The sequence below is a fragment of the Aplysia californica genome, unplaced genomic scaffold (assembly GCF_000002075.1).
Source record: "Aplysia californica isolate F4 #8 unplaced genomic scaffold, AplCal3.0 scaffold00329, whole genome shotgun sequence".
Lineage (NCBI taxonomy): Eukaryota > Metazoa > Mollusca > Gastropoda > Aplysiida > Aplysiidae > Aplysia > Aplysia californica.
Genome location: NW_004797599.1, coordinates 129498 through 141997, shown reverse-complemented (window position 1 = coordinate 141997; position 12500 = coordinate 129498). Strand labels below are relative to the sequence as shown.

Genomic DNA, 12500 nt, shown 5'->3' with positions numbered 1-12500 from the left:
TAGCCAGCTGTTCAGATGTACTGTGCCCAAAACTTGAAAAAAAAAATTCTTTTTAAGTTTCTTAATCTGCGGTATCAGAGGTATGTAATGACGAATTATTTTGTGGGAATTTAAATTTCATTTGTTGAGAAAAGTTTTAAAAAATACATAATTTAAATACAATGGTATTGTTTTTTTAGAAAAATTATACTGGTACTGTCTTTTTTTTTCTTTAGAAAAATTTGTTTTGTGGGCTTAAGACAATTGAGCTGCTTGTACTTGTAAATGGTTTGCCGCTGAGTGGACTCAAGATGGGAGAGACAATGGAAATTAAAAGAGTTTAAAAATCGTCAAGTAGTGTTTTCTGTGTCTGTTGTGGCAGGAACAACCTGAGCAATCTCCGTTTACACGAACATGTCTCAATGTACTTTGTCCCATGGAGGCCTATTCCTGACTGGGAAAGTCATGTTTCAGATGAAATTTATATGTGAGGCATCGTGGAGAAATCGGGCACTTTTCAAAATAAGGATATCGAAGGAATCGGAATTTTCCTGCTGGTTTGGCAATTTTTGTGGATTTTTTGTTCTTTTAAGGCTCGGCAGCTTTTATTTCCATTTAAAAACACATTTCTGTGTGGATTTTTACTGAAAAACGATAAAAGGCAAAAAAACGTACATTTTCAGTTTCCAAGGACTCTCAAGCAATAGAATTCACCAAACTTTGGCCTCAATTTTCTCGGTGATTTTACCGCTAAAATCTGGCAACTCCTACCTCCTTCAACTGCAAATATCTTGACTTCTATTAGATATGGGTGGATATTTTTTTCATTGAAAGCAAGAAATGTGAACAAGCTTTAAAAAGATATCATGCAATAATTTCATATGCTTAAAAATTGATGAGCGCCTGCTTCCACCATGTCGTGACACATAATATTATGATCGGAACAACTTCAATTTATAAGCTGACACTCTACTTTTTATTTGAGTACAGTTAGCATGGTTTCCCAAACCATACCGCCGGGGTCCAAGAGAAAAGATTTGATTTTCAAAAGATGTTAACTGCCTAATAACATTACAATGTATTTTTATCAAATTACATTGTAAAAGCCATAATTCTATGGGTGATTCACTATGATTTACTATGAAGCAAAAAAGTCGTGTACACTGAAATATTATAAAAATAATCTGGTTTTATTTCGTCTGCAGTAATTAATTATGTTATATGAGTTTCTTGATACAAAATTATGTTTAACAAAATGAAATGTCTTCTAGAGAACTGAAGCATAAAAAACATAAAATCAACTAAGAAAACTACGAAATTTTTTTTACACAAACTAATAAAAATAACTGAATCCACTTTGCTGAGAAAATGGAGTCCGACTGAACAGCCAGTCTTCATACTTTCAGCAAACTGGCTGCAGTGCCCCATAAACTGTCAAGTTGCTTGTATAGGCAACTGCAATCTAACTCACATGAGCATGTTACAGTGCACTTCGACTCATTCTGGGATTTTGAGATTTAATTTTGTGTTGAAAAAGCGGCCATAACTCATCATGCTGATACTTTCGCTCCATCCCATCCCACGCCTCTTTCCTCTCCAACCAGCATGAATGAAACTTGGCAGGCCAGGTCCAATCAAAGCAGCAGAACAATTTACTCCTGCAGAAAAAATCACTAGTGACAAAGATTATATGAACCAAATCCCCAAAGCCGTTTATTTTGGCACAGCACAGCTAAAATCAAAAATGATACTTGCTAGATAGGAGAAGGTACATGAAAAAAGATTTATAAACTACTCTCTGTCTAAAAATGATACTAAACATATTAATACTAATGTTACATTGTATCATGTGGTGACATGTCCCTTGGGTATGGGCAAACGAAGCAACAACACAAACACGTAAGAATAAAATGCCCCCCCCCCACCCAAATAAAAACAACAACAACCCAAAAAATAAACCAACAAACAAACAAGACCTAACAGTACAGCAAAGTTTCATAGTCCTACCCCCCTAAAAAAACGTTGATGACTGTAAACTTAAACTTGTGCTGTTTTCAAATGTTCCTAACTGATCTGTAGAGATCTCAAAAGACTAAATGGAAACCCACCTCATGCTATTTTCATCAACGTTCCTAAAAAAAACCTGACACTGAAAGATTTCCTCATAAAAATCCCCTTAAATGTTACACAACGGACAATCAGCAGGAAAAAAATAAATTTGTGCTATGCTTCTAAAGCAGTTCTCACTGTAAAACTAAAAGTATTTATCTTTTTGATCTGTCACAAACTTTTTTATGGTACATGCCACCACAATATTACTGTTTGTGACCAAATCGCAAAATGACATTCTGTAAACCTCATACAAATACCAATACTTTCTACTATAATCAAAGATATAAATGTAAAAGAAAACTGTGCAAGAACACAGAAGTACAACTCAGGACAAGAGCTATGGGAATGCAGTGAAAACTATATATATATAACAGCAAAAATTGAGGATATTTGTATGTCATCAGGAGATGAACAAAGATCATTGATATCCTTACAAGAAAAATTTGAATGCTGTTCACTTGATCATAAATTTTTAGAAGTTGGAATGATGAGTATTGTATCACAAAAATTAAAAAATAAATAGAACATCACAAGACGTGTCATATCCATATTCACAACCTTGGTAAAAAGTAAAAACAGATGAAGCTTTATTATAAAGATAGCTAAAGACACCAGAGTTTCAAATTCTAATTTTAAGTGTCCTTGATTCCTTTTAGGAATATGAATAAGTAATCTTAAAATGTAAGTATTTATTAATAAATATAATATTATAGTAAACAATAGTTGTATTTAATCAGGATACCAGTTGGGTTGCACAACACTTGAACAATGAAAGAAACTTCTTGGCAGAGAACGATACAAAGAAAATAATAATAGCATTTGTACAGTACAAAATCCCACTCAACAACAAGTTTATAGCTTTACAATTTGTATTACTCCAGCAGAAGCATTCTGAAACAGTCACAACTTCCTGAGAAGCATACAGTGCAAACAGCCATTTTACAGATGCGAAACCATTAACATAATGACAACATCTTTTGCTGTCTACGGCCAGGTATCCATTCACACTTGGGTGAAGTGAGGACAATTTGTGTATATAGCCTGTCCCCAATGACACAACGTCGAGGTAAGCTGGGTCTCAAATTCCCAAACCAGCAACTTCACAATTACTAGTTCGGTAGCCTAACCACTAGACCACCTGGCCTGATCTTAAACTTTGCTTTGCATGGACACAAAAATAAGTTAAAATAGTCATAATAGACAAAAAGGAACACAGTTCTGGTAGCAGGAGGTATTCTCTCTTAAGTTATTTCTAAAACCCTCATCTTCAACTGGTGGTCATTTTGCCATTCGCCACCTCCACTTGGAACAGGGAACGATGTGCAGGCAAAAAAGAAAGATATAATCTTTTGAATGTTGCTTGTTAAAAGGCATCATGTTGCTTCATTTTCAGAGATTTTCATCTTTGTTTGACTGGCTACAAGCCATTCCCATCACTTTTGGCCAATGAATTTGTCAATTTATTTGAGTCCCTGACTTGTCCAAAAGAGAACTCCCCCAATATAATTATGTTAAGTAAGTAGTCATCAATGTACAGGAAGATTATAATTTATTATGATGTATAAACCAATCAAAATAAAGATGTTTGTACAGAAGGCACAGCATGTAAAATACAACAACAGTCGATGTCAGAGAGACAAGTGGTCAGTCCTGTGAGACTGTTAAGATAAGATTATAATATTAATATACGTTATTGATCTTGGAGGAATGTCACAGAGATGCGCAATTCTTTAATTGCATTACAGTAGATTTTGATGATCAAGACTAAAGATCTTTCTCTCATGTCAGACACAGTACACAATAATAACTTAAAAATCTAAAAACTAACAGGATGTTGGAAAAAAATAAGATAAGGGTACAGTTTACGTGATCTCATACACTTTGAGACCATAAATCAGTCTATGATGCTACCTACATAGAAATGTATCCGAAAGACAATAAGCCAACCTTAGGACTCTCACATTTACGAGAGTGAGGTAACAAAATGATCCTATACAGATGTCACAGAGACAATAGGTCAGTATATCATGTTTTGCAGGCATCAGAGAAATAACAGACTGGGAGTCTTATCATTTCACATAGACAAAACAAAATCCACCCAAAAAACAAACAAACAATACCCCTCATGTACTCAGCGGGTACGACAGAGTTGAATGTAGTTCAATAGCAGCCCCCACACACACAATAAAAAGCAGTCTAAAATTAAAGAAACAAAAAGAGCAGCCTATCACCTCACAAAAACATTAGGGGTGTGCGAGTCCAGTATTTTGGATTTGAGTCAAAGTCCAAGTAGATGAAATACACATGAGTGAGTCTTCAAGTACCTGAGTACTTGAATCCTGAGCAGCACAAGCTCAATGTGTCATTTGCTGATGCCTAAACTAAAATTTACAGATTATTCAATAATAAAAATACAATAGCAAAAAATAAAATATTAACAATCGTAAAAATAACAAATATATCAACATTTTCGAATTATTGATTTGAATAGTGTGCCAAAAAAAAGAAGAAAAAGAATTACAATATACAGTAACAACCAAAATTGATTAAAATTGCAACACCATTTCTACTTTAAGTCCCCAACTGAGTTGAAAAGTAAGCGTTTGTGTACTAGCTCGAGTACTCAGGGAGATTTTGGGTTCGAGTGAGTACTCGAGTAGTTAAGAATTACTCAAGTGAGTACTAGCAGTAACTGATTACTTGAACAATTGAGTCGACTTGAGTACTTGCACACCCTCAACAGATATCTGAGAGCGACAGTAGATCAGTCTATTTCTTACAGATATAACTGAAAAAGGTGGCAAGCCAGTTTAAGTTACATTCTACTCTGAACATAGAATGTAACAAATGTTGCAGTTCCCTGCGAGGATAACAATTAATTCTAAACAATCTTGTAACTCTATAAAGTGGATGCATGAGGCATTACAAAAAGTAAAACAACTGTGTTCGGCTCAAACATTGGAAGTGACATATCGATGAACAACCTGAGAATGTGGCAGCTGGAACAGACTGCTGATCATAAACTGAAAGTCAACAGAAACTCATGAAGTCAACTTCACCTTATGAAAAGAAAAGAATTTTTTTTAAAAAGGAAAGAAAAGTCTCCACCACTTTTGCGCCACATGTCAGTGATACTGAGGGAACTACTCATGCACAGCTCTAAAATAATCATAGCCTCCCATCAAGAAAAAGTTCTGTATGTAAATATCATAATATATAACATCTTTTTTATCATGTAAATGTGGCAATGAATTTTTTCTCAGAAAAGGCAAATATACAAGAGATCTGTTAAATCCTGAATCTGAGACACAGGGAGAGCTCAATATATAAATCTGAAGATCATCACGACATAAAAGAACCTTGGAAAGACACAACACATGTAGAAAGTATACACTGTACTGGTGTAGTACATCTCTCATTCAAAGCAAGGGGTACAGTGAAGTCTGACACCACTTATCCATTATCAGTATCACCTTCAGCAGCCCTATGGTTTTTACACATTATATGATATTCATCAGAAGCAAATTGTAGTCTGATTACATTAAGATATTTGAGAAAAAAATATACGCTATTTAAAACCAACAGCATGAAATTTAAGTGGGATAGCAGATTTGAGGTAGAACAAACATTACGTTGCATGAATATTTGCAACTTTAAATGGATTGATGAGTCACTGAAACACAGTAGAGCAAACAAATGTGAGCAGTAATACTTTATGACAATCATAATTTTGCTTACTTTTTGGCAGTTTACAATTTGTATCTCTATTTAAAAGGCAACAGTAAAAAAGTAGAAAAAGATACTACACAGATAACATACTTACACACGCTAGGATTTCACAGTCATTTGAAAGCACTATCACTTGACACACATTTTTTTCTCAGATCCTCAGGAGTAACTTTAATCTACATTTAGCAGAGGTCTAACAAGGCTGTGGCTGTTTTGCGTACCTCTTTTCTACTCAATTTTCCAGTACTGGTGAGAGGAAATTTGTCTACAAAGATATAGTACTTAGGCACCATTCTCATGGCATCTTTTTCTGATAAGACCTGCAGACCATCTGCATACTCTCTGAGTCTCTGTTCTAGTGACAACAAATCTCCGTGGTTCCCTTTCTCCCCTTTTATTGGCTTTTCTAGAGCTTTTGTTTTGTTATAGGATGTTGTCAGCTGTGTATGAACCCCTTCTGTTCGTATCCTTTCCAACTCTTTTGACTTTCCAGCACGACTTACTGATGGACCCTTTACACCTCCATACTTAGAGTCATTATCATTCTGAGTATTCACAAGATGGTCAGTTAAGCCTTTGCTTTGCAAACGCAGAAAACCAAATGAAGCATTATCAGGCTCATCTACATCTTCATTGAAACTCTCTTCACTAACAGACGAAACTGTTGACGAGGGCATTACAGATGTTTGTTGTCTTTCGGTATCGACACTGTGATCTGCAGCATTATTTTCATGCAACCTGCCAACAACCGACCCCATAACGTCATCTGTCAGTACGCATGCACAGATTTCATTGTGCAACACTTTATCAGGAACAGCAACCACTGCCACGTCCTTGACCCCTGGTACTTCACGGAGCTTCACTTCCAGCCAGCCAGGGTAGAGAATGTACGCCCCCCTCATTATGCTGTCAGACTGACGTCCCTTCACATAGAGTTTTCCATCTTCCCCGACATAACCAGCATCATCTGTGCACAGCCAGCCGTCATCTGTAAAGGTTGATTTGGTGGCCTCATCATTGTTCAAGTACCCCTGACAGAGGGATGGACTGCAGACCAGAATCTCACCACTTTTTCCTTTCGGAAGTTCCTTGAAAAATACATTGAATATTATGAGTAACATATAGTTGTTGTCTTAAGAATTAATGTAAACAGTAAAAATTGACTCTGAAACTAAAGCAACATGTATATGCATCAATGAAAGGATAAATGATCAAAAGAACCAAGTTTCCCTTTCAACTTTCAACACTACATTTATAATGACAATTCATCTGCTATGAGCCAATAAATTGGCTTTATAACTAAAACAAAGCCCTGGGAATTAACTGAAAGTTTATTTCAGTAATTTGAAAATAAATGGATGCTCTAATGAAGATGACTATATAAATACTAGAGTTAATACACTGTATAAAAGTTGTGAAAAGAGCAAAAACACTGTAAAATCTGTCTATCCATTAGACACATAAATAGCATAAAAAGCAAAACTCAGTTTAAAATACCTTTTGGTACTGAAAATTACCCTAAATAATAGGGTATGAAAACATGATTTATAAGATACTCTGAGACAGGTTCCAATACTAATATATTATCGAGTACTTACATTTCTCTGCTTGTCAACAACTTTAACCTGCACACCAAAGCCAGGGTATCCAGCACACCCATCAATATACGTAGAAGAATCGGTGATTCGGTGAGTTGACACCAGATTGTTTTCTGTTATACCATAGTTAATGTCCACAGACTCACATAATTTTCCAATTATGTCCAACAGCTGCTTCTTCACAGGTTGACCTGCCAGACACAAAGTTTTGGGCTTCCACGAAACATTTTGCCAGGATGCTGTATTTGACAGTATTGCGTTCACATACATGGGTGATAAAAAGCCGTAGACCACTTTCTCTTCAACAATCGTTTTCCATATTGTAGCGGGTAGGTCCCTAGGTGGTCCATCATGCATGTCTAGAAAATAGCGAGTGACTCCGCAGGAGAGATACCACTGAGGGTAGCCTCCGGCCCAGCCAAGGGGGGCACAGTTGATGAAACGGCTTCCGCTCGCTAAATGTTCAATGGCTTTTACTTGTAAGCAGAAGTGACATAAGTTTTGATGGGTTAGTTTGACCAACTTTGAGTAACCTGTACTGCCTGATGTTGTCATCACAGAGGCCAATTCACTTGGAACTACATTTTCCATGAACTCAGGAAGACTTGAATCTTCTAGAGAAGAAATGAAATCTTTCGTAGGATCACAATCATCTCGGACACAATACAACAATTTCTGGAGATGGGGCAGTCGGGTCGACTGTACTGAGTCTTCACAACCTTCAGGTACTTCATTAAGGAGACATTTTCTTGCTCTGTTGGCAGCACTAGGACCAACAATCACCATAAAGCATTCGGAAGTCTGTAAAGAGTCTAAAAAGTCCTCACCATCTGCACGGAATATCTGACCATTCATAGATACTGCGCCAGAGAAAACGATTCCAAAATCACATATAAGTCGCTCAAGAGAGTTTGGTAGAGCATTACAAATGATAGTCCCTTTTCTTGCCCCAAGCCTCCGCAGTCTATGGGCAAACCTCCTTGCAAAATGAAACACTTGTCTCCTGTTCAAGCTTCGTTTTTCTCCATTCTCATCAAAGCTCACAAAGGCTGGAGTGTCAGAACCTGGAGCATGTGCCCAGAACTCCACAAGCTGGGGAATGGTCTCCCCAGGAATGCTCACGTTCATTTTCGTCTGGGGAGAAAAATACAGGGATACCATTATTTAAGATTATAAATATCGGATGTCAAAAAGTTGTCAAGAAGAGCAAACATAAGTCAGATTCTGAAAATTTGTACAAACAATAATAGCTATTTTATCCTGATTTTCACAATAGCAGCCAGTTCGACATTGTGTGTGGCTTGATTTTTTATAAAGTAGGCAAGTTTGTATTTGAAGTTTAAGTTGCACGCCGAATGCGATTTAGATAATACAAATCTGTGTGATGCTTCCAGTACGTGAATTGTAGTTCCTTTCATGAAGAAAATATAACATTTGTTGCTTTTCTTTTCTTTTTTTTAAAACACAACAAAATTGATGAATGAAAGTGTTTTTAGTTTTGTTTAAGTAGAGGTTTTGCGGAGCTCGTAACTGCATAAGGTCATATGAGCGCCAAGGGGTGGATGTCAACAGAGAAGTCCTTACAGGGAATCAGACTTACTCTGCTCACCTCTCTAGCTTCAACAGCACAAAGTCTGCTTCGACTATCAAGGCACCCCAGAAATAGCGGGTCAGAAGAGTGTGACAAACATACAAAAGAAGTAGACGAAAAATGACGATAGCAAGGATTAGGACAAAAAAAGCAGCAGTTCCCTGTTGAGGAGGCGTGTGAGTGCACCAATGTGCGCACTAAAGACAAGTATTTTTAAAAATATACGTATTATGTGTCAGGCAGTGGAAGCATGAGCACTTTATCATTTTCAACTTCAATTGGTTTAAACTTGGCCATAGTTCTAGTAAGTGCCTCCTGACATAATAATCTTCCAGTTCCATCTTCTGACTCGAGCAGTGCTCTTGACATAAAATTATATAAGTGCGGAATATGAAAATGTTATTGCGCATATTCTATATACCATTCATGCACACATATTTCTATAACTATGGTCATTCTGCAGTCATAAACAGCAAGAGGCTATCATGGGGACAAATAAAAACAAACAAACAAATAAACCAAACAACCAAACCGTGTTTTATTTTCAGAAACAAAAAGGAAGCCAAACTCTTGAATCTCATCTCATTTTTGTGAAATAGACAAGTTAGTATAGTGCCCACTTTGTGGGTGAGAGAATCTCTAATGATTATTTTCTATGATTAAGTGAAGCACTTTTAAATGTACTTCTGTTGTGGCCTATATTTCATCTCAACTGTTGAACCTACAAGAGTTGAATATTAAAATTTTTCATATATTAGATTTCAAATACCAAATCTAACCCTTTCTTAGCTCTCTCCCTTGAAACTCCCTTGTCAACCTCAAAGTAAAAGCTAGCATTTACAACTCTCTAATGAATGCCTTCAAGCTAAAAATAAGACTGAAGTGTTAAAATTAGAGAGATAGATACATACTCCCCCCCCCCCCTACCCAACCCCAAACATTTAACTCTAAACTGATTCACAATTTTGCAAAATGAGAAATTTATAAAAATTTAGTGGTTTTGAACACTATCACCTTTGAATCGAGAAGAGAATGCAAAAAAACTTGTGAGAATCTGAGCAAACCAAATGCAAAATAAGAAGGTTTGAGGTCATATATGATAGAATGATAGAAAGGACAACAAATGATTAAGAAAACTACAATTGTTATATTTCAGTTCTTGAAAGAAGAGTGCAAAGTCTTACTAAACTGAAAGTCGTTTACGAAGCGATCCTTCAAAAAATAAAGAAAGAACTCACAGAACTGTTGCGGTAGATGTCTAAAAATCCAGGGCTAGAAAAGATCCAGTCAAGTCATTAAGTAACACAAGAAAAAGGTTTCGTTTTGTTCGTAATCAGAAACGCCTACATCTCTACATTTTTACATATTGTATATTTCATGATGTGAGGCTTCTGTGCACGAGAGTAAAGAGGAGTAACCAAGAAGTATGCAGAACAAGTGTTTCTAGACTTTTTTAAATGCACTGTAATTGATCGATTTGCAAAGTTTTAGGGCAGCCTAGGTTGCGAACACACACCACAGTGATGGACCATGCCATTATAGTGAAACACGCACACATAGAGAACAGACTTTCAAGTCCTGATTTTTTTCTTATTTATATATAATAATATATATATATAAATAACATGTCATTCCTTTTTTATCATTCACATGGTCATGACAAGATTTCCGCATCTTGACAATTTCTCCACGCGCTACACTGTAGTGTAAGCCTGTCAGTAGTGTCAGTCACAAAGCTTTGATCTCGAATTATAGACTAGATCTATACACATTTAAATATCAGCCCTTACATTTGCATAAAGATTGGGAAAGGTCAGGACAATATTACAACAACAACAATAAACATATACACACGTAATAATTTAAAAAAAAATAATAATGGGAATCTAAGCTATGAAGGCTCTAACTCTAGGTGCTGTTCAATACAGAATTATCACTCACCTGACTAATCAAAGGGCAGAAAAACACAATGCAAACCATTAATTAACAACACACACATACGCGACACCTGTAACACACACACATACTATGAAACACACAACTCCCAGACTAGATACAGTTTTTTTAGAGAGCATATTATCGGAGCAGAGAAATTATAAGTGGCAAGCCATGAAAGCAGACCTGTCGTCTGTTTCTGATCTGGCACTCCATATATGGTGATGAACTTTAGAACCCCAAACCCAAACCCAAAAAGTAATCTAGTAAGTCACATACTTAACAGCTCTCTCTCTCTCTCTCTCCGTGCATACACACACAAATGATATATACAACAAACATACACACACACACAGACATCCTCTCTCTTTCTCTCTATTCTTACTTGAAACTCAGACGTCTCAGTTTTTAAAAACTCATGCATGCGCACCCATCTCATGTACACGTTATATATATACTTTTTTTCTAAGTAGATCTAGATCTAGTATTTTGCATGCTGAACACGAATAATGGCCATCATTTTTGCTGTAGGCCCAGAACAACATATTTAGGGAACCTAAACAAATGGGTAACAGGGAAAGATCAGGGAAACATAGCTTTTTTGAGAGCATCCGGACAAAGAAATGAATGGAAAACCATGATTGCCGATGTCTGTCGCAGATCTGGCACTGGATGATAATGGGGGCGGGGGCCCGCCCCTCCCCCCCCTGACCTAAGGAGAATCTGGGGGGTTTCAGGGGGGTATGCCCTCCTGCATTTCACAATGATTTGATGTTTTGGCAATTAGGACTGATTATACTAGACTATTAAAATTACAGCAAAAAATATGGCAGTTTAGCCCTCAAATCAGTGCATCTGTGTGTGACTTGTGGGAGTGCATAAAAGTAAAACTTTACCGACGTCTCAATATCAACCAACAACATGAATTCTACGTGTCATGCCCCATAATAAAATAACAGGCTAAATGATAATGAAACCTAAATCTAGATCTAGATCTAGAAAATCTATAACAATAACAATACATCACGTCCATGTCTGCAACTGCAATGCAGTGTCTCGTCTCATGTCACTCATTCATGTGATGAATTAGTGACGTAGGGTCGTTTCACAACCATTCAAGACTAACAACGGGATGGCAGTAATACCACACACGAAAATAGGACAGTACCTTCATTTACTTCTCAAAGGGAAAAGCGAGCACTCTATTTTGACAATCCTTCTCCATCAGTCAGCGGAATAACCCATCGCCATCACGTTCACGTTCGATGACAACAAAAGCTCAGTAACGACAGTTCGTTTCGTTTCTGGAGTTATGGTGGTTCCGTGTTTTTTATTTTATGGGGGAATTCCCACACAGGTGGCCATCGGACGTCAAATCAAAGCCGAATACCGAATATTATAGGTTGGCCAACCATGCAGGTACATCACTTTTATAAATCTTCAGGGTGTAAGATTGAGTTAAAGATTAGAAACACACACACACACACACTCACGCATACACACACACACACACAGAGAGAGAGAGAGAGAGAGAGAGAGAGGGAGAGAGGGAGAGA

General features: G+C 36.8%; 1 protein-coding gene across 2 annotated transcripts in view; it reads right to left on the bottom strand.

Annotated features, from left to right (window-relative positions):
• Positions 1 to 5168: 5168 nt before the first annotated feature.
• The window catches only part of LOC101855578 (putative peroxisomal-coenzyme A synthetase), a 13293-nt gene continuing 5961 nt past the window's right edge, over positions 5169 to 12500 (bottom strand). The window contains exons 1-3 of one of the 2 annotated variants that reach the window (XM_005102525.3): positions 12113 to 12284; positions 7419 to 8552; positions 5169 to 6908 (exon numbers count right to left, since the gene is read on the bottom strand). In XM_005102525.3, coding sequence (XP_005102582.1) covers positions 6003 to 6908; positions 7419 to 8552; positions 12113 to 12118 — 2046 coding nt within the window. In that variant the 5' untranslated portion in view covers positions 12119 to 12284 and the 3' untranslated portion in view covers positions 5169 to 6002. Of the gene's footprint in view, positions 6909 to 7418; positions 8553 to 12112; positions 12285 to 12500 lie in introns of those variants that run through there. The other variant, XM_005102526.3, reaches the window with a different exon arrangement.